Source organism: Ursus americanus, chromosome 2 (genome assembly GCF_024610735.1).
Source record: "Ursus americanus isolate L20-20 chromosome 2, mUrsAme1.1.p, whole genome shotgun sequence".
Lineage (NCBI taxonomy): Eukaryota > Metazoa > Chordata > Mammalia > Carnivora > Ursidae > Ursus > Ursus americanus.
Genome location: NC_142128.1, coordinates 21,249,498 through 21,272,162, shown reverse-complemented (window position 1 = coordinate 21,272,162; position 22,665 = coordinate 21,249,498). Strand labels below are relative to the sequence as shown.

The 22,665-nt window shown below is 50.2% G+C and overlaps 1 protein-coding gene and 1 long non-coding RNA gene across 5 annotated transcripts in view; one reads left to right on the top strand and one right to left on the bottom strand.

Moving 5' to 3' along the window:
• CACNG3 (calcium voltage-gated channel auxiliary subunit gamma 3) overlaps positions 1 to 9,047 on the top strand; it is an 81,035-nt gene extending 71,988 nt beyond the window's left edge. The window contains exons 3-4 of the mRNA XM_045776484.2: positions 2,917 to 3,057; positions 7,961 to 9,047. Coding sequence (XP_045632440.1) covers positions 2,917 to 3,057; positions 7,961 to 8,472 — 653 coding nt within the window. The 3' untranslated portion in view covers positions 8,473 to 9,047. The remainder of the gene's footprint in view (positions 1 to 2,916; positions 3,058 to 7,960) is intronic.
• On the bottom strand, positions 8,039 to 21,724 carry LOC123778831 (uncharacterized). 4 transcript variants are annotated; one of them, XR_015727558.1, is made up of 6 exons: positions 21,272 to 21,724; positions 18,926 to 19,083; positions 15,154 to 15,298; positions 14,015 to 14,083; positions 10,714 to 10,827; positions 8,039 to 8,120 (listed from the first exon to the last, which is right to left on the bottom strand). It is a non-coding gene; the product is annotated as an uncharacterized LOC123778831 (long non-coding RNA). The 4 variants fall into 4 exon arrangements; XR_015727567.1 differs by lacking the exon at positions 21,272 to 21,724 and adding an exon at positions 19,936 to 20,200; XR_006776015.2 differs by lacking the exon at positions 18,926 to 19,083.
• Positions 21,725 to 22,665: the final 941 nt, after the last annotated feature.

The window sequence follows — 22,665 nt, the reverse complement described above, 5'->3', positions numbered from 1 at the left end:
TTCCTCGTTCTCAAGTGCTGTCGGGTTATAGCTTCACCGTAGAGTATAAGGTTCACTAGCCCACGAGTCCTATAGACAAGAGACTCCCCGTAATACAGCCCTGGACTTAGCCAGGTCCTGCCGCGATGCCCGTGGTAGGATTACACCGCAACAAACTGCCCTCCCCACCCCTCTAAGACCTCAACTTACCCCCACATGGTTTGGGGAGGAGAAAAAGTAAAGGAAGGAAGGCAGGGAAGGAGGAGATAAAGGGAGGGGGGAAGACAGTAAAACCTTTTTGTTCCAAAGCCTCCATGTGTCCCCTGGGCTAAAATGAAAGTAGAGTAGATCACACTGACTTGGAGAAAGTGGCAGAAGCAAATGTCCTGAGGCAGAAACCTGCAACCATGTATCTCATCTGTGGGCTAAAGAGTGGGGTCTGGCCACCAGTTGGTTGCCACAGGGTTACTGCAACCACTTTCACACATCTCCTAGCCACCCATATCGAATTTGCGTTTTTATAACCAACGCAGTTCAATAGCATCAAATGTCCATAATTATTTCCTTTGGGCATAATCATACATTACAAAAAAAATTTTTTTAACTACTCTTTTAATCAATTGAACTCATCACATTGCATATTCGAGCAATTCCTGTCAATACCCAATGCAAATGAACGCTTTAAATGTTTGTTCATGTTCGAATTCCTTTGAAACCCCTGGAGGCAGATCAACCCGTGATATTTGTGGGGCCCTGGGCTGAGGGTCCAAATGGAAACCTGTAGGTCATATGTGTAAATATTGAGAAGTTATAAATAAGCTATGCCCACAGTCGTGTGCCCACCTAGGACCCCAGAGTCCCTCCCCAGGGATACCCCTCAACCTGAGGACTAAAGGAAGCAAAGGGTCCAGCCTTTCCCAAAACTTGACCCTGGAAGCAGAAGGATGGGAGGGACGCTGTATCAGGCCCTGGCTCTGCCCAGATCCCAGCACTGGGTGACTCAGGGCGGCTGTCTTTAAGCAAAAGCAAGGACTGTTTCATTTTCTTCTCATTAAGTGAACATCAGCCCCGTGTGCTCTCAGACCCTCACCCCACTTCTCCATCACCCCTCCCAGGCAGCCCTGTTAGCTAAATTGGCTACCAAACTTCCAGAAAACTTTTTCCATAAGACCGAATAAAACACCAGTCCTAACGTAAAAAGAGCTTGGCAGCTGGCACGTAAGCACCTCCATGCAACAGCGAATAGAAACAGCAGGAGTTGAGTCACCAGGAATACGGGGCTTGAAAGCCTTGAACGTTCAGCTTTGAAATCCCCCCACCACTGCTGCACCTGCTTGTGCCCCATGGCATTTTGGGTGGCACCCCGGGCTCAGCGGCCGAGCACCAGACATGGGCGTGGTGCTCAGCTCCTCTGTCTCCCGCTGTCCGCTGCCAATTCTGGTGGCTTTACCTTAGAAATCTATCCTGAGTCCCACAACTTCTCGCCACCCCCAGCCTACCATCCCGGCCCCAGCCGCCGTCAGCTCAAGTCTAGCTTCCACAGCCCTTGCGGCCTCGAGAGCTCACCCTTCCAAGAACCCCACAGTGGTCAATGCTCTCCTGTCACTAGCTTGACATTCTGGATGATTTTGGAACAAGAGGCCTCGCATTTTCATTTCGCACTGGGTCCTGCAAATATGCAGCTGTTCTGTCAACTCAACAGGCTTGGGAGCCCCATGAGGCCAGGCACCCTGGTTCTTTTGTACATTAATGAACACGGAATTTGTTCAGCTGGTATATTCTGGTCTGGACATAGCAGGAAATACCCTTATACTGGTTGGGTGACTACTGAGACCCCCACCCTAGGACCCCTCCCCCAGAACTTAGGGCCCCTCCATGATCCGGCAACAGAAGAGTTAACGCAGGGGCCTCCAGGAGCTGCTCCAGGCCCCAGCCAGCCTCTGTGTTGCCGGGCAGCACCCGTGCCCTTGTGGCTGTCACGCATTTCCGTTGGCACCCCAGGACCCAGCATGGTGTGCGTTTAGTAAGTGCACGGCAGCGCTGCTAAATGAATGAATCAATTCATTTGTTCCTTCGGTGACTGAGTGGGTATTAAGTGAGGATTGCCAGACCCAGCGCCATGCAGATGGAGGTGTGTCCTGGGAAAGAGTCTGCAATATGGTGAACAGCGTGTGATCTGCTATGAGTCTCGGGATGCAGGGCTGGACCCATAATTGGCAGAGTCCCGTGCAAATGAAATGCCCAGGCTCCTCATTCAAAACACAGGCAAAACAGCTCTTCCTTTTCTTCTGTTCTGTCTCTCTTGATCTGTCACAGTGTCTTTTATTTGCTATTTCATGGCATGCTACCCCCCAGGGGGGGCGGGGAACAGAGACACTCAAAGGGTAAATGCTGAATGCATAGCTTTGCAGGTGCTTGGGGCTTGCACCTAACCTCGATTGTTCCTTTGTCTGTGCCCAGCCCCCACCAAGAAGGAAGGCTGGCAGGGATCGCTGGCTGGGGCAGAATAACGGGCAGCTAAGGTCCCATCCCGGGGGACGTGGAGAGCTGACGGGTAGTGGGATCCCTTGTGAATCAAAGCTGCAAGCCCCCCCACTGCACGCTCCGTTAGCCCATCAGACTTCCCTTCTAAAACATAACGCAAGGGGCACCTGCGTGGTTGACTGTCCAACTCTTGATATCAGCTCAGTCTTGATCTCAGGGTCGTGAGTTCAAGCCCTGCGCTGGGCTCCACACTGAGTGGAGCCCACACTGAGTGGAACACACACACACACACACACAATTCAAAGATAAAATGATGAAGACTTTCAGGACGGTGACTCCAGAGCCTTAGCCCCAGCGCGGGGCCCTGAGCAACCGTACTGGTCTCACGCCCACCTCAGATGCAGGCTCTGCCGTCTGGGCTGCGGGTGGAACCGTCTCCACTTCTCTCCGCAGGGGCCGTGAGAGCCTCCAGTGTCTTCCCCATCCTCAGCGTCACGCTGCTCTTCTTCGGCGGGCTCTGCGTGGCAGCCAGTGAGTTTCACCGAAGCAGACACAACGTCATCCTCAGCGCAGGCATCTTTTTTGTCTCTGCAGGTGAGCCTCTGGCCCCAGCACTGAGATGCTCCCAGACACCCAACCCCACCGGGGCCATGAGGACCAAGCACGTTATCCGGGGTTCCATGCAGGGAAAGAGCGAGAAAATACTCGACTTGTGTTAAGAATGAGGAGCCAAAGACTCTCATGAGAACCAAAGATGCTGACACGCGGGGTGGGGGGGGGGCAGGTAGTGATGGAAAGAAAAGAGGAGATGGGGGGCAGGGTCAGCTCAGAGGGAGAGAGAGGCTGGTTAGTAAGAGAGCGTGTGTGACCTCGGAAAGACACGGGTTTGAACCACGGGGTTCCGCTTATACACGGATTTTTAGATAAATCCGTACGGTAGTCTAAATGTATTTTCCCCTCCTTATGATTTTCTTAATGACATTTTCTTTTCTCTAGCCTACTTTCTTGTAAGACTATGGTATAGAAGACATATGACATACCAAATATGTGTTAATTGACTGTCTGTGTCTGGTAAGGCTTCCAGTCAACAGGAGGCAATTAGCAGTTAAGTTTTTGGAAAGTCGGAAGTTAAACACAGATTTTTGGCTGTGTGGGGGGTCAGCACCCCTAACTCCCGTGTTGTTTGAGGGTCAACTGTCTATGCCTGCACATAGAGGGGCAGGCGTAGGTAATGTGTGACCTGCAAGACTGGCTCAGCGTGTTTTAACGGGGTCTAACTTTCTGTTCACTTGGACATGTTCACCTATGTCTCTGGCCCTTTGAGATATGTCGCCACGTTCCAAGGGCTCAGACCCTCACATTGTTCAAGGCGACTCTGGTAAAAAGCCAGCAGCCCCAGAAGCTCTCTGGGAAGGCCTCGTAAGCAATAGCTGGTCTGACCAGAAGGTGGCAAGAGGGATGGGAGCCGGTCTTGGCTCAGGAAGGGGTCCCATGCACCGCCTTCTCGCTCCTCCCTCCATGTCCAATCCTCCTCCAGCCGCCTCATGTTCTCTTCCCCCTGGATTTCCATCGCTCCCTAACTAATAACAGTATCCACTTCATGGTGTTGTTGGAAGGAGGCTGAGCATAAAAAGCACAATATTATTTTCTTTCTTTTTTTTTAGTTTACTTATTTATTTTTTTAGTAATCTCTACACCCAACGTGAGGCTCGAACTCACAACCCCGAGATCAAGAGTTGCGTCCTCTTCCGACTGAGCCAGCCGGGGCACCCCAATATCTTCTTCTAGTATTGGAAAACAGCAACAATATAGTTCCAAAGTCTGAGACCCAGTGTCCTGCCCCCTCTAAGATCTCACTCCCATTCATTCCTCATGGTGTCCCCTTCTGGAAAATGAGGAAGCTGGACTGCATTCAGTTCTAAGTCTCTGGGCACCAATTCCAGCAACAGACCAGGGACAGAGCCGCCATCTTGCCATGGGGATGTGGTCAGCCCAAAGGTGGCCGTGGCCCCTGACCATGCTCTGTGCGGCCTGTTGGTAACAACTGGCAAACCCAGGGATTTGTGTGGCTTTGAGGCACTTTCTAGTCACTGGTGGCCCATGCAGACCCCCTGGGCTCTGACCGACCTGGAGGATAATGCACTGTGCTGACATTCAGGTTTCCCTTACAGGAGATCATTATTTTGTCCCCCAAGGGGATTGTCAGAAAAGAACGTGTCACCAGCAACTTTTTTTCTCACAAGGGGTACTGTGAGAGATGGCAGGTGGATCAGACGGATGGGAACCGTGAAACATGAGGGACAGTGGCGAAAGCCCTGAGAAGGGGAAGCCAGAAGCTTGGGGTCTATTCCTGGATACCCCTATCTCCCCAAGGAACCCCAAAAGCCTCAGTTTATCCACCTATAAAGTGAAAGTTTCAGAAGATCCCCCACTCTCTAAGGCTCTTTTTTTGCTCAGCTATTCTGAGGATCTGTGGTTTGGGACAAGCAATCAAGGACCTTTACTGAGCGCCTAGTCCCGGGCGGGCACTAAGCGTGAGGCTGAAGAGCGTGGGCTCTGAAGCCAGGCTGCGTGGTGCAAATCTTGGCTCTACGCTTCCCAGCTGTGTAACCTTGGGCAAGTCTCTTAACCTCTCTGTGACTTAGTTTCCCTATCTGAGAAGTGGGGGTAATCATGGCCTGATCCCTTGCGGCTATTAAGAGGCTGACATGAGTTAGTATCTGCCAAGTGCCTAGAACAGGACCTCACACACAGTAACTGCTCACGACGAGACATTGCACTGTTGAATTCGCACGCCAACCCGATTCACTTTCTCATTCAGTGAATCTGCACTGCACTCTTGCTATGGTCAGGCTCTCGGCTAGGACACGGGGCCATCACAGTGAACGAGACCAGCCTAGATCTGCCCTCAAGGAGCTGACAGTCCAGCGGCTGGGAGAAAGGGATTGCCCGCCTACCTCTCATCCTTCCCAAGATGTGCTCCTGAAATCTAAATGCACCGTAGCCAAGAGACAGCCCTGGGTTCAAATCCCACCTCTGCCATTTCCTCGCACTGTCAGTGTGGGAAGTGACATACCTTCTCTTGGCTCAGTTTCCCCATCTAGAAAAGAGGGTCAGGGGCGCCTACCTGGCTCAGTTGGAAGAGTATGCGACTCTTGATCTTGGGGCTGTGAGTTCGAGCCCCACATTGGGTGCAGAGATCACTAAAACTAAATAAAAAAACTTTAAAAGAGGGTTAATTTTTTTAATAGCGGGTCTGTTGCAATAATTGAGATGTGCATATTAAAACTTTGCACGGGGTTTGGCACATGGGAAGCGCCCTATAAATGGCAACTCCCTTGGCTCCCTGCATCCTTAATCTCCTCTGACATTGAAGCCTCTCTTTGAATTTCTCCCCCTCCTCCCACCCTATTGAGACTTCCTTTAGGGGCTTCCCAAACTTTGCCACCAAAATGTCCCTGCTGGCCGAGAGAAAGAAAACATGGCCCTGGGGAGTCGGGCGAGGGGTGGGGGACCATCCCTAGAAGCCGCCTTCAGCGAGCTGAAATGTCTTTGAAGTCTTGTCTCCCGTTTACACTTAAAAATTCATGTGACTTCTGCTCTCTCCTCCTTATTATATCCATGTTCATTTTAATATAAAAAAATGTGTCTTCCCTACTAATCTTCAAGCCGAATTGACAGTCCAGAAAGAGGAGCAGTTTTTCATCCCGAGGTCTCCCGCAGCCTGACACGGGGCTGTCCGTTGTCAACCCCCGTCTTTAGAAATAGCTCAGTGATTAGAACTCACTGCCGACCACTGAATGCCGGTGCAGGGTAATGCCAAGAGGAGACGGGGCAGAAGCAGACCGCACCCCCCACCCCCGCCTTCTAGAAGCAAGTCCTATTTGGAGAATGGCCGGAGGTCATATTCAAACACTGGCTGTCTTTAATGTGTGTGCACCAAGGGTCAGAACAGCCTTGTGTCCCCCGCTCTGCCCAGCTTTAACCCTTTAGTTGCTGGACTGTGGGGCAATCTTGGGGACCCCCAGGAAGAGTCTGGGACAGTAAGGACCAGAGACGGAGCACAGGCGGCCACTGGATATGGTTATTTACCAGCTGGTGCCAGGAACTGTAACGAGGACCAGTCTGCATTTAGCGTCACCTAAATTTGGAGACAAGGAGGTGGCCAGCCGATACACCAACCTCCCTGAGTCATTGTTGCTACCAAGGCCTAGATGAGGCCCTTGAAGCAGAGAGACAAAAAGAGACATTCCACCTTTGGGACAATAAAGTGGGAACGGTGGGGCGCCTGGGTGGCCCAGTCGCTGGAGCGTCCAGCGCTTGGTTTCAGGGCTCAGGCCATGATCTCAGGGTGCTGCGCTCAGCACGGAGTCTGCTTGAGATTCTCTCTCTCCCTCTGCCCCTCCCCCTGCTCACTCGCACTTGCTAAATAAGTAAAATCTTAAAAAAAAAAAAGGTGAGAAAAGTGGTCAGAGATAATCACAGCCCCTGGGCCCTCAGATTCTACTGTTTTCTTACCACTCCCTAGAGAATCAATTCACTTCCAGGTGACCATTTCCAGCGCCTCTCCATTGGCACCTGGGGGACACTAAGTCTGTGCGCCTGGCCTACTGGGGACAGTGGCTGCATGCTCCCCAAGTCCCGATGCTCAAACGACAGCAACTCTAAAGCACTATCTTATCCCTGCAGATGAAAAGCCTTAGGAAGCTACTGTCCCTTCCCCTTGGGTTCATCAGCTCCCCAAACTGCAGGGGCAGCCCCATCTCTGTCCCCGGACAGCTGCATTTCGACTCTCCATAAGCACATCCGACTCAATGTATTCACATCGTCCCTCTTCTCTAAACCTGTCCTCTCTGCTGCCTCTTATTTTAGCTCAAGATGCCACCAACCTCCTTATCAGCCCAGCGAAAACCCTAGCAGGTCATTCTCGATCCCTTCTCTCACCCTGCGCAGTAGCCTTTCATCTCACAGCTCAACCGTCTGCAATGTCACCTTGTCTTCAAAGTGGGCGGCTTACCTGTCCCGCCTCCCTGTGCTCCCGAACCATTTTATATGTGTCTCTGGTAGAGCCCTTCCTGTATTTTGCTCTAATTGCATTTACGTGTCAGTCTCTCCTACTAACGGCGAGGAGCTCAGGAGCCAGGGACCTCATCTCCCTCGTTTTACCATCCTCGTGATTTAGTGCCGAAGATTAGGTTTTGATGGAATGAATGGCTTGTGAGGGAAAACACAGGCCTCCTGAGCTCACCCGTGCTCGCCGTGGGAATAGGGCGTATTCTGCAGCTGAATGCATGCCACCTGGGAGCCGGTAGCAGCATTCCTCCTTTCCCGAGGGACAGACGGTGCAAGAAAGGTCCGGGGGTTGGATTTCCCGGCCATAAACCCATTCACCTTGTCTCCCTGTTCCCTCCACATTTTCTGCCAGTCGTTCGAGGCTCAAAGCAACAGTCCCCTCTGAGGTGTCTAAATGATGTATTTTTCTCTTCCCTTCTCTCAGGGTTAAGCAACATCATCGGCATCATAGTTTATATATCAGCCAATGCTGGAGACCCCGGGCAGCGTGACTCCAAGAAAAGCTACTCCTATGGCTGGTCCTTTTATTTCGGGGCCTTCTCTTTCATCATCGCAGAAATTGTGGGAGTCGTCGCTGTGCACATCTATATAGAAAAACATCAGCAGTTACGTGCCAAATCCCACTCGGAGCTCCTGAAGAAATCTACCTTTGCTCGCCTTCCCCCCTACAGGTATAGATTCCGGAGGCGGTCAAGTTCGCGCTCCACGGAGCCCAGATCCCGAGACCTGTCCCCCATCAGCAAAGGCTTCCACACCATCCCTTCCACTGACATCTCCATGTTCACCCTCTCCCGGGACCCCTCAAAGATCACCATGGGGACCCTCCTCAATTCCGACCGGGACCACGCTTTTCTACAGTTCCACAATTCCACGCCCAAAGAGTTCAAAGAGTCACTACATAATAATCCGGCCAACAGGCGCACCACGCCCGTCTGAACTTGACCTCTGCCCTCTGGCCTCCGCCCCAGCACAGCCTCGGGGGCAAGGGTACAGAGGCGGCTTTGAGGTTGCATGGCATGGTCCTCGTGATGGTATTACTTTTTACAAAGAATGAAACCAAATGGACTCAGCCCTCTCCCACACTTGGCCCCTGGCCCTCCAGGCCCTAGCCCCCCCTCCCACCCCCCCCTCCTCCCACCCCCGGTTCCTCTCCAACTTTTCAAGCCAATCCCATGATGTCATTTCTCTGTGTATCTGTGCCAGATGTTTTCCTCTCTTCCTTCTTTACTGGAAGGACCTGCACATTCTTCCCTCCTTGGAAGAGGACTTTACTCAAAGTCACGGGTGGTGGCTGGGGGGGAGGGGGATCCCTGATTCCCCAGGCGCGTGCAATTGTCCCCGTTGCCCACTCACACAAATCCTCGGGACACCAACTGCCCAGGTGGCCCCGAGGGAGGCATTCACCTTTACGTGTTAGAAAAACATGACCAGAAATCAAAGATGTCAGCGCCCCAAAGCAGCTAATGTAATAAGCACCCATGTTATTAAAGGTTTTGCCTTGTTGTAACCAACCAAGCTGGGGGTGTTTTGTTTCTTCTGGATACTTCCTGCCCACGCTCGCTGCCTGCCACGGGACTGGCTTACCTGTGTGCCAGAAGCTGAGATGGGCTCATCAAACTGCCAGGAAGGTTCCCCGCCACCCCGTCACCCCTTGAGACCAGCAAGGTGCCCCCGCCAACGTCAGAGTCGACGTGTCCCTCACCTGAGTCCCTGAAGGCCAGCTGGGGGCAAGCATGTGTTTAAAAAAAAAAAAAAATCTGGCTCTGGCACCCGGGAGCTCTAGGACCTGGGGCAAGTCCACCTCACCTTCAAGCCTCGGTCCCCTCATCTGTCAAATGGGACACGGAATAGCACTGTCCTCCACAAAGCTGTGAGACTCAAGTAAAACGCCACGTGCAAAATGTGTAGCACGTGTGGCTCATTGGTACTCGCAGCCGTAGGTTTTGGATGCATCCTAAGCAGGTGTGAGCATTGGTCCTAAGCAGGTGTGAGCACTGGTCCTAAGCAGGTGTGAGCATTGGTCCTAAGCAGGTGTGAGCATTGGTCCTAAGCAGCTGTGAGCATTGGTCCTAAGCAGGTGTGAGCACTGGTCCTAAGCAGGTGTGAGCATTGGTCCTAAGCAGCTGTGAGCACTGGTCCTAAGCAGGTGTGAGCATTGGTCCTAAGCAGGTGTGAGCATTGGTCCTAAGCAGCTGTGAGCACTGGTCCTAAGCAGGTGTGAGCATTGGTCCTAAGCAGGTGTGAGCATTGGTCCTAAGCAGCTGTGAGCATTGGTCCTAAGCAGGTGTGAGCACTGGCTGAGTCGCTCCGGCTGCTAGGACAAAAACACCATAGACGGGGGCTGACACCACGGACATTTCTTTCTCACGGTTCTGGAGGCTGGGAAGTCCAAGCTCAGGGAGGGCACCTGCAGATTTGGTTCTCGGTGAGTGCAGGGCGTCCAGATTGAGGGGGGGGTTGGTGGCGCAGGCCAGGCAAGAATTCACCCGCGGCGGAACACGAGGGCTTATCGGACACACTGCAAGGGAGCGGCGGGCAGGACAGCAGAGGAGAGACTGCCTGCCACGTGGCGGGGGTGAGGGGCCACAGATATAGGGCAGAGCGAAGGAGTATGGGGTGGATGGAATGTCCCCTTCCTTGGAAATCTTAGGTTGGCTGTAAGCAGTCCATGGGTCGGTCAGGGTCTATGGCTTAATAAGCCTGTTTGCTGTCAGCCTGGTGTTCGCCGTGGGCCCTTCTGCCTGGCTCCACCTGCCACAGCTCGAGCCTGCCGCTGAAGAGCAGCCTGTGCAGGGGGGTTCTCCCGGTTTGCAGAGAGCCGCCTTCTCACTGTGTCTCCACACGCCCAGCGGAGAGCGGCACTCCTGCTCTCCGTCTGGTCTCTCTGTCTCCGCCTGTCCCTCTTCTCAGGAAGCCACTAATCCCAGCACAGGGGCCCCACCCTCATGGCCTCCTCTACCCCTCATTACCTCCCAAGGGCCCCATCTGCAAATACCATCACAAGGAGGGTTAGGGCTTCAACATATAAATTTGGGGGGTGGGACACAGTCTACAGCAAACATTATTGCAGGAAGACAGAAGCCAAATGGGAACAGTTCTATATTGGCGGGGGGAGGGCTCTGAGGGCACTGGGGGAAGAGAGTGGAAGGACATCTGAATATTTTGAATACTCCATACCAAAAAGCATGAGATCAATGTCACCTCTGCCGTCGCTGACTTCCTGGAGTGTGTTTGGTCCACACCTGGCCGCTTCCCACTTCCAGAGAGCTGTCCCACCTAAGGCTTGGGTTCCTGCAAAGGGTACAGGCAGGGTCCTGAGATCTCCGTTTTCTTACGCTGCCGGGTGCCGGGCTGAGTTCCAGCACTGCACACATCCTCTCAGTGATAGCCCCTAGTTTCCAAGAAAGAGAGGTTACATGACTCGCCCAGACTTCACCCCCACTGGGGGGCCAGGAGCCCCGGGGTAGAGAGGCACCTGCCCGCACCCACGGGGTCACTTTGACTGCTGAGTCCAGACTCTCCCCGATTTGTTTCGTTTAACACTTAAGAGTCACTGCATGCAAATCACACGCACATACATCAAAGGCTCTCCTTAAACCCTTAAAACAGCCCTGCGTGTAGTAGGAATTACTCTTCCCATTTTGTCAAGCGAGGAAAGGGGCTCAAAGAAAGTGTCTTAGGTGCTACTGAGCAGAACTGGCACGGATACCCCACCTCGGCTCCCGAATTTGAGTGACTTCATCTTCCACCATTTTCCGAACCTGTCATCGGGGTACTACGACCCCTGTGAAGTTTTTCCTAGGCACATGCCACAGCGACACTTAGCTGTCTAATGTTTTTATTTAGACCGACTCGCTTTTTACTTCAATAAATGTATTTGGTAGTGAATGTTCTGTCACTGCTTGAAAAGGAAAGCTGGAGTCATTTGCCATGAGCAAGTGGCAACCGGGAAAATCAATACAATAAAAACAAAACGATCGTGCCATCTTCTAGGTGCCGCCTATCTTTGTAAAAAGGATACAACCAAAGCCTTAGGAAGATGTTCAAGATATTCTCGCACCAGAGGAGACGCTCCCCTCAGGTTAAGCAGAAGGATGCAAGGAGCACTGGGAGAGGGGGTACCTGTCTCACTGCGGGATCAGGTCCCACTGTCTCATCCCTCGCTTTGGGAATCGGGGCTCCAGGCACCCTTGGAGAGGGAAGGATCTGAGAGATGGAGGAAGGAGGTAATGAATCCTGTGACGCAGAACAATGGCAACCTGCAGCCCTGGGAACCAGGACTTTGTCCAAAACACGGCATCTGGGGGCGCCTGGGTGGCTCAATTTGTTAAGCGTCTGCCTTCAGCTCAGGTCATGGTCCCAGGGTCCTGGGATCGAGTCCTGCATCGAGGTCCTTGCTCAGAGGGGAGCCTGCTTCTCCCTCTCCCTCTGCCTCTCCTCCTGCTTGTGCTCCCTGGCTCTCTCTCTCTCTGTCAAATAAATGAATAAATAAAATCTTAAAGCATATGGGGAAGCTGATGGGGATGGAAAGAAACATCCCAGGGGCTTCACTAGGCGGATGTCTGCTCTGGACAAAGTACACAAGGCCAGATAGCAGGAGGAGAGAAGTAGGCACCTGACCCCTGGAAGGACCCCCTGCCCACCCCTCCCGCATCCCACACCATCTAGGTCTGCTCCCGGCAAGGCTTGGGCACGTGCGGCCTCAGAGAGCTTTTCTGCTTGAAGCCTGCTCAGCTGGACCCTAGCTGGCTGGCATCGTATAAATATTATTATCACTCACAGTTTGCAGCCAGGACCCCGGCCAACCCTTGTCATTCAAATCCCCGTGAAGAGTATTCATGGTTACTGGGCCCCCACTCTGCATGCTGTGAACTTCACTTATATTCTCGTCTAATCCTCACTTTTGAGGTAGGCACTATCGTTAAACCCCCGGATAGATGTTGACACTTGCCAAGAGACAGCAAAGCAGATACTCAAGCCCGTGTCTGCCCTGCTCCCAAGCATACGAAAGAGGCACTCCCTAAGTTGTGCCCGTCACGCTTCTCAAATGTCTTGCTCCATTACTGAGATCCTCATCTTCTCCCCCAGATGCAGCTCTGTTCACCCAGGAATATAAACAGAGGGCTCTAATTTTGATGGAGGCTCCAGGAAGAGGCAATGGCATTTACAATCAGACCTAAAGGAAGCATTAGAATGAGCCAAGTAAAAAGAGGGCTGTGTGCAGGGGACAAGAGGAGCATATGCAAAGGCCCTGAGGCTGGAGAGACCCTCCACCCCCTCCACCTCCACCCCCCAACAAAAGCCAGCAAAGCTGGAACTCAGAGTGAGAGGGAAAGTAGCATCAGGTGAATCTTAAGGGAAAGCTGGATCCAGAGGACATAGCATTACAGGCATGTTAGGGATTTTGAATTTGAACCCTAAGTACATTAGATACAATCTAATGTGTATTTTCAGAAGTTTCATGTTAGGTGTCCAGTGAAATACTAGTTTCCTAAATCGTATCTTTAGAAATACTTCTCTAAGAGTTTGTATCATTGCCTGCTTTGTCCACAGTCTGTAATGTGTGGACATGACCACAAACTGGGCATGAACTTCCCCCGGAGCACAGCTGGCTGGATCAGACTACATCTGGTCTGCGGCTAGTCAATCTTTTTTTTTTTTTTTTAAGATTTATTTATTTACTTTAGAGGGGGGAAGGGGCAGAGGAGAGAGAATCTCAAGCAGACTCTGTGCTGAGTGTGGAGCCCGATGCAGGGCCTCAATCTCATGACCCTGAGATCACGTCCTGAGCAGAAACCAAGAGTTGGGCGCTTAACCCACTGAACCACCCAGGTGCCCCATCCCACGCCGCTAACCAGTCTATTCATAGGGTAGCCAGTGGCCTGGGCTTTGTGACTTGACCTTAAAAGGTAAACTGAGCCAATCAGATGATCTCTACTGGGAATTCTAAGAAGCACAGAAAGCAATTGCTAGTTGGCTAGAGGGAGCGGAACAGGAAAGGTATAAGGAAGCCTTGGGAGGGGGGCAGCAGCAATGGGCCAAGTGCAAGGTACAAAGAGGACAACCCTGCCGAGGCTTCCCAGTGTTTGTAAATGAAATCCAAATTTTTGCTATGGTCTCTGAGGTCTTGCATTATCAAGACCATGCTAATGTGTCCAACTTTATTCTGTCGCTTTTCACCTTGCTGCCTACCCTCCAGTCATGTGTCCTCTCTTTTCAATTCCTTGATCCAGCCAAACATATATCTGCCTCGGGGCCTTTGCACCTGCTGTTCTCATTGCTCGAAATCTCTTCTATCTCTTTAGATGGCTGGCCCTTTCTCTGACAAGTCACCTCTTCCTTCACCAATTCTCAATAGGAGAGCTGCTGTTTTTCTTTGGTATAGTCCATACTTATTCCCTTGATAGTTCAAAAGTCTGTAATATTTTGTGTGTATGTGTTTACTGACTAGAAGGTAAGTTCCATGAGAGGAGCGTACCTGACTGTCTTGTTCTCCACTGCTGTCCTCCTTGTCAAGTGTGGAGCTATTCCTCTGGTGGGCGTTCCACTGTGTGAAGACAGCAAGCAGAGAATGTGAATGCATGAAGAACTGTTTAAAGGAAAGCCGTCACATCGCAAGGAAAGCGTGGTTTCCTTGGTTTCGGGAGCTTCCTGTCCCATTTCCTCTGGGAGACTTTTTCTGCACCCCTTCAATAATCTCCCCTTTTCCTTGAGCAAGCTCAAGTGCGTGTCTGGTCCTAGTTACCAAACGAGCATGGACTAGAACCTGTGCCTCCGGAAGCTTCCAGAACTGGAGAGCACCCAGCCATATGGGATGGCTGAGAGTCCTTCTTAGGGACAGCAGGACAGCTGGAGCAGAATGGCATTTAGTCAGGATGTTTATACAAGGGAAATCAGAATCTCAGAGCCAGATCAGTTAGGAAAGAGCCAAGACAGAGGAAGAACCGGGGACCAGAAACCGGGAGACGGTGCCTGAGCGCCAACGAATCATCAGCCTAGAATCAAAGCCACCATAAGGCAATGACAAGGCCAAGTCACCAGGCTGAAAGCAAGCCAGTCCTGGATGGTAGATTCAATCTGTGGAATGCTGATCGCCTCTTTGTAAATAAAAACAAAACCAGACAAACAAAACCCAGTTTTGAGACGGTGGTCTGGACTTCATGGGTCTGTCTCTGATGCTTTCAATAAGAATCCCTGAGGGGCGCCTGGCTGGCTCAGCTGATGCAACGTACTCTTGATCTTGGGGTCGGGAGTTCAAGCCCCACATTGGGGTACAGCTTACTTAAAAAAATAATAATAGGGGCGCCTGGGTGGCTCAGTTGGTTAGGCAACTGCCTTCAGCTCAGGTCATGACCCTGGAGTCCCAGGATCGAGTCCCACGTCGGGCTCCCTGCTCAGCAGGGAGTCTGCTTCTCCCTCTGACCATCTCCCCCCACTCTCTCTCTCTCTCTCATTCTCTCTCTCTCAAATAAATAAATAAAATCTTATATAATAATAATAACCTTTGGGCTGCAAGTAACACCCAATTCTAACTCAAATAGCTTGTATTCCTTAGGTAGGCAAGGTTATCTGTCATGCAAACAAACCCCAAAGCCTCAGAGGCTTAACCCAACAAACCTGAATTTCTGGCTCACACGAAGTCCAATGCAGTTTTCCTGGCTGAGCAGCTCTCCTGGATGGCTCTGCTCCAGGCTGTAACTCAGGAAACCCAAATTGCTTCTGTCTTACCTTGTGGCCCCGGGGTTGTCCTGACGTTATCTACCTGTAGATGGAATGAAGGGTCGGGTGAAGAGGTGAAGGATCGTGCACTTAAACTCAATCGCCCTGATCCGGAAGTAACCCACTTCATGTCACATGCCGTTAGTAAGAACAAGTCACATGGTTCCATCTGGATTCCAGGGAAGGGGCTGCCGAAAACGTCATCCATGGTTGGAGAATTTCTTCCGTCGGGGTGCAAGAATGTCCTGTCCCCTTGGAGGTCCTTCTAGCCAGACTCAGAAATCACATTGACATACGACAGATTAACAGGAGAAAATCAAATTTAATAGAGTGTGTATGGGGAATCCACACGGACATGGAAATTCCAAAGACAGTCAGGCAAAATAAGGTATACGTGTCATTCTGAAGTAAGGAGAAGGGGGACTTCAAAGGGAAGGAATGTGATTCACAGGGGAATGAAAAGGAGTATGTGTTGGGTAAACAAACGTTTCTGGGTCACTCAAGCAGTGGGACATAGAGGACTTTGATTGCTCGCTAGGTCCCTCCCTGTCCACCATACCCAGCTCCCAACACAATGTGGTTATCTATGGTAATAGCTCTCCTCCTGGATCACTTTCTCTACCTAAATTCTTTTTAGGCAGGTGTGGGGGAGGCTCAGAGCTTTTCCGGAATCTTCTGAGTTCTGATTGCTTTTTAATTCAAAATAGTCTTCATTCCGAAGTGGCCCATCTTGGCCCCCCCGCACCGTGGCTTCTCAGCCACGGGTAACAACCTATATAATATAGGGTATGCATGACTCGGGTAACAACCCTATATAATATAAGGTATGCATGACTCTTTAGCGGGTGACTAGTAATCGCTACCATACAAGTTAAGAAACATGTATCACCTGTAAAAAGAAATCCCCAGATAAAGGGGCCCCAACGTTAGTTCACTCGGCAGCTCAAAGACAAATTCAAGGACCATAGTCTTTTCATCTTTCACACAAATGAGGTCACAGGTCCGTCTACACCTATACCCATCATCAATAAGGGGGACGGAATCATCGTGAGGGACCAGCACCAGCGGTTCTCCGCCCTAGTTGTGTATTACCTTTACCTGGAGGAAATTTTTAAAAATACAAATGTCTAGCCCCACCTGCAGAAATTCTTACTGGATGAGTGTGACGTGAGCTTGACCTTCAGAAGTCCCCAGCTGACAGTTGAAGGACTTAAAGTCCATTCACATTCCGGTGTAACTTGCTCTATAGGACGTTTCAAAACTTTGGGAACTTACAAAGATAAAGCAAATGGGACAAATGGTAGTGACTGGTGAATCCGGGTATAGACTATAGAAGTTCTTGATGCCATTCTTGGCATTTTTTTCTACAGGCTTGACATTATTGCAAAATTAAAAGTTACCAAAAAGGGGGAAAGTAGGAACTTATGCAGAAAAGCCAGTATCTTTGGCTTCTTTCGAAAATCAGAAAATCTGGGGAAACTGGGTCTGTCTTCCTGCAGAAGATAAAAAGCAGGCCTGAGTGGTACAGCCCAGACCTCGGATCGAGTATATCCTGGGCCGAGGGCCTGAGCGCTGGTCTTGTTGTCTAGAGCCCAGGTGAGTCTGAGATCTGGCTTGGGAATCACTTCCTGAAGTCTTTTCCATCTGCATCTGTTTTCTTCTCTCCTGTTCCATCCTCTTCCAACCTCTAAGTATAGCTCGGATTATTTTTTGCCAAACGCGGCACCTTGCGCCCGCCCACACTGAAGCTCGTCCTTGGCGATTCCTCTGCCCACTCACACAGCCTGGTGAGATCTGCCTGCAGCTTATCACCAGTGGCTTGGCATTTCACTACCTGGCACAGCCAAGTGTCACCAGGGAAAGTGGGGCTCACACCCCTCCCTCCTCCAGATCAGTTAGGCAAATGTCAAGTAAGACCAACCCCAGCACTGACACCCCACTGTTTGCAATTAATTAATTAACTAACTCATGACAACCCAACCGAGGCTCTGGTTGCAAGCAAGAGAAGTCAAGTGCGGTTAACGTAAGCAACAGAGGCATTTCAAGAGGGAAATCAGGGCTTTGTTCCAGCTGTGCTGTTGACATTTGGGGCTGTCTTTGGTTGGGGGGGGGACACGACTGTCGTGTGCAAAGTCTGTTTAGCAGCAGCCCTGGCTTCTACCCACCAGATGCCAGCAGCACAAATCCCCCTCCCCGGCCCCCCCAAGTGGTGACAGCCAAAAATGTCTCCAGAAGTTGCCAAATGTCTGGGGTGGGGGAAAGGGAAGGAAAAGTCTCTCCCAAAGGGAAAGCTGAAGAATCAAGTTTTAGGGGGAAAGAAAAAATGGCAATCTGCGTCATTCTAGGGTTCTAAACAGTAAGGACTCATAGATGGTTGAGTTTGAGTCCTGGCTCCTAGTTGTGTGACTTTGGACGAGTTACTTCACTGCCCTGTGCCTCAGTTTCCCCTTCTGCAAAACAAGATCATCGGGATAGATTACGTTATGAGGTGGAAACAAACAACCCCAAGATATCGGTAGCTTAAAACACAGGCTATGTGTCCAACGTGGTCAGCCGGGACTCCGCTCACACTGCCCGCTCCGGGAGACCCAAGCTGGTAGGGGCTCCACCATCTGGACGTTGCTGGTCAAAGTGATAGGATGAAAAGAAAGAGAGGTGAGAAGCTGGCTCTTAAATGTGCCTGCCTGGAAACGAAACACATCATTCCTGCTCATAATCCGTTGAACAAAATGAGTCACATGGCCCTACTGAATTTGAAGGAGGACAGCGAAGTGAAACTTACCACATCTCTAGAGAAAGAAGAGCAAATACGGATTGATAAACGGCAGTAACGTGGGACACAAGGAATCAAAATGCTGACTTTATAAATGTGTTGGGAAGGGAAAAAAGTTAATACATACAAAGTTCTTAGGACAGTGCCTGGTATCTATTAACTGCCCAATCAATACTAGCTTATCATTACTTATTAATTCAGCAAGAGTTTACTGAGCGCTGTGATGGTCAGTTTCATGTGAATAACCCAGTTCTTCCATCCAACACTAATGCAGGTGCTGCTCTGAAGAAATTTTGCAATGTGATTACCGTATATAATCACTTGACTTTAAGTGGCTTATTAGCAAGCATCTGGGTGGGCCTGGTACAATCAGTTGAAGGGCCTTAAGATCAGAAACGAAGCTTTTATTTTTTTATTTTTTTTAAGACTTTATTTAGTTTTTATTGGAGGGGAGGGGAGGGGCAGAAGGTGAGAGAGAGAGAATCTCAAGCTGACCCCACGCTGAGTATGGAGCCCCACGCAGGGCTTGATCCCAGGACTGAGAGATCATGACCCGAGCTGAAATCAAAGAGCCAGCCACTTAACTAACTAAGCCACCCAGGCGCCCCAGAACTGAGGCTTTTCTAAAGAAAAATTCCTCCTTTGGACAGCAACATCAGCCCCTGCCCGAGAGTTTCTAGTCTATCCCTCATAATGGCCCGCCCTGCAGATTTCGGATTTGCCTGGCCAGCCCCATCCTCACATTTGCCAATTCCTTGCAATAAATCTCTTTATAGCTTTAACCCTTAATATCCTCTTCCCTCCATGCCTCTTCCCCTTTCCCTACTGTCTTGTTAGAAAGCATAAATCCTGGGTTTTATTCCCCACTTTGGGGTTGACTCATCTCTGCTTTCTCACCTTTTTGCTCTGACTCCCGGCCTCCTTGATAGAAGTTTCCTGGCTTGACTCACACAGGTCCTCATGCTCCCAGTTCTTTCTCTCTCTCCTGCTACTGCTCATCTCTTTAGAAGTCTGGCCACTTCTTCCTGTGTCGAGTATGCCGAGGGCTAACGGAGCTTGGAAGAGCAGACATTTTGAGCTGCATGACTTTGACCTCCTACCTCAGGAGGTCCAAGCTGCCTCAACCCCACTTCCTGTCTTTAAAACAGACCCAGTTCAAGTCCCTGCTCTTTGACTTTAGGCAAATTGCCCTTGATACTTTATTTACTCAGCTGCAAGAGGGGATCAGGATAAGCCAACTCAAAATATACCCCACCCCCTTAGCATACAGAAGGATTATTTTCAGCTGAAGGCAATCAAGAAACAGCAGATTGAAGAAAACTCTCACCACCCTCCCCCTTTCTGCCTAAAGGCAGGGCCTAAATTTCCTTTTGTGAAGCTGTCTCCAACTCCCCATTCCTGCAGAAGGAAAAGGAAAAGTCTTCACACTGGAGGTGGTACCAGCTTGAATCTGCATAAACAAATCTTAGGAAATAACCCTTACCTCCCATTAGTTTCCCCCATATATTTCATTTCTCACCATCTATTGCCCTTTGAAGCCCAAACCTCTTTCTTTTTTGTTGTGTCACTTCTCCATAAATTTATCACTCTTTGTGAGAATGGTATATAAGCTCTCAGGCCTAACCACTTTGAGTTTTTATGCCTTTTCTGTGAGATCTTGGTGCGCATGAAAAAATATTAAATTATAAGCCTCTTCTGTTAACTTATCGTTTGTCAGTTTAATTTACATGACCCAGAAACAGAACAGAAGAGGATAGAGGAAAAAGGTTTTCCTTCCCTATACTCCCAAATGGGGATAACAGTAGAATCCACCTCACTGGGTGAGGTGAGGACTAAAGGCGACGCTTGTGTGGCATTTAACATGAGACCAGCTCATAGCCAGTGCCTGAGAAGTGAAAACATATTACCTTGTTACCGATGCTAGTCCTATCCATCCTCAGCTCCAATATCCTTGCCTCTTAAGGTCTCAGGACAATTTAGAGAAGGCAGAACAGCTGAGTTGCAGAAACTTAGCAGATTTTGTGAACTGCAAGGCAACAAGCAATCCCTGCTTCAAGTCTGTCTCAGGAAGGAGAATTTCTAAAACTCAAATCTGACCGTTTTCTTCAAATCTACCCTCTCCCATCAGGTAATAAGACACTTCCATTCAGCAGGGATCCCAGGGAGCTGGCTTCTCTCTCCCTTCCCCCGAGCCAGTCTCCGGCACCCCGTGGTCGACGTGTTACTATCCCCACCCCAGCGGAGGGCGATTCACAGGAAGCCTCGGGCTTTGAAGGGGCTCAGTTTATCTATGCTTCACATATCAAGAGGGAAGAGGCCGATCTTTATTGGCCAGAAAGATAGGAGGAGTAGCAGAGGTCGAAAATTCTGAAGCAATCAGTTGGGACAACAGAAGGAACAGAAGGAATGACATTATGCAAATGGAAGCCATTCCACCCTGGAGAAGATAATGTCCTCTCTGAACACAAAGAAAGACAGTTACAGCAGCCCAGTTCATTCCAATTCTGTTTGAATAGTAAGCTTCCTACTGATTAATATTGGGTCGGGTAACATCAGTTCTCTGAAACATTAACACTTTCATATTCCTCAATAATGATGTTAGCCTCGACTGTATTAGATTTTAAATATTTCACAACATGGGGCGGGAGTCAGTACAGTAATAAATCTTAACGTTTCTCCAAAATAACTGAGAACTGGCTTGAGCCCACACCTCTCCCCTATTTGGCACGTTTTCCCTATGTAGCCTTTCGAGGTCTATCAAAACGGGGGGGGGGGGGAGGGCAGGGATGGGTTCGGGCGGGAGGGGGGTGGTCTTCAGTTAGTAAGTCAATCCTCAGGGCAGCAAGTAGTGTGATTTCGGCTCCCTTAGGAGAAAGCAAGCTATAGCTGAATCAGAAGAGTATCCCCCTTCTTCCTTGCACCCCTCGTCCATGGGACCAGACCCTGCCTTCTCTCCACGCAGAGAAACCAGGAGAAAGATTAGAGCTCATCCCTCCCCACCAGCCAGAGAGCAGAGGACAGCAGCCACCAGAGTGTGCAAGCGTGGAGCAGCTCGGGGGGGGGGGGGGGCTGGGGCTTGATTATTTGTGGGACAGGGAGAGCAGATTTTAAGGAAAGGACATCGGGGGACATAGGCAGGCTTCAGAGTGGGAGGAAGTTAAGGACAGGATTGAGGGTATTAGAAAGACAGCCACATGGCCGAGGTGGAGTCACTTGCCCCCAGGACAGCAGACCCAGACTTACTTGCAGGTTCATCCAGTCTCCAGAATTTTAAAACCAATCGACTAGGATTTTTCTTATCAGCCCCAATGAGGTCATCTGTCACATGGGCTCTCCTTCCTCCACAGTAAATGAGGTAATCCCCTAATGAGCCCCCTGCCCTTCCCTCTAAGGGAAGGTGACCTTGCCTGAAACAAGCCTTTCTTTTCTTTTGCTAATAACTTCCTGTCCCTCCCTTCTTCCTATAAAAATTTTCCATCTTGTAGGACTCCTCAGAGCTCGCTCCGCTTGCTGCAAGGACCGCTGCCTGAGTCATGAATCACTTAATAAAGCCAATTAGAGCTTCCAATCCACTCGGTTGAATTTTGTTTCTTAACACTTGAGAAATAATAAATCTGGCCTTATTATGCTAAAGACACAGCGACCCTTTTCTTGACGTGGGTTTTACTACAGGGCAGCCCCCCCCTTTACTGAAAGGCTCTCTCTAAACCCTCCAGACATGTTATTCTCAGCCCGCGCTGCACACCAGGACCATTTCAGGAGTTTCAAAAAGGAAAACGACACGCCTGTTTCCTGTCTGTAAACACAAGACGTACGCTTGCCCTGCGTCCCGGCAATTGCAACGATAGGCCCGAGAAAGAAAAACACACCCAAAAAATGAGTTCCACCCAAAGACATGTACAAAAATGACCACAGTAGCTTTCATTACGGCAGCCAAAAGCGGAAAACAATCAAATTTCTATCATCAATAGAATGGATTGAAACATTGGGACCTGCTCAGCCGTTGGAGTGGATTACAGCTGCCCCCTGCCCCCTACGCAGATGAATCTCACCGACATTAAGGGAAAAGAAGCCAGATCCTAACAAGTGTGTGTACTGCATGGTCTCATTTACATGAAGTTCAAGTGCAGAAAAAACTAATCTAGGTGATAGAAGTAAGAATAGTGATTCCCTGTGGGGGGCGGGGGGGGCAGTTACTGCCTGGGAGAGACATCTGGGAGCTTAGGGAGTTGACACTAGAAATTTCTACAGCTTCAAAAAAAAAAAGACTTAAGTTACTTATTTGACAGAGAGAGAGCACAACTGGGGAAAAGGCGGAGGGAGAGGGAGAAGCAGACTCCCCTCTGAGCCTGCAGACCCCGATGCCCGATGTCGGGTTCAAGCCCAGGACCCGGGGATGGGCGGGGCTAGGTAGAGAGAGACAGATGGGGGGGGCTCTGTGATCAGGCTCACAGAAATCCCAAAAATGTGGAGGTGTAAGGAAACCTGAGGTAAGAGAACACTCCAGACCACTCTGCCCTAGATGTCCGAAGGGGAAGTCTTACTCATGACAGGCTCCTGTGGTCAACAGAAAATAACCAGACCCTAAAAAGAAGGAAGCCATTAAAGATGTTATCGCTGGTCCTTACTGAATGGCA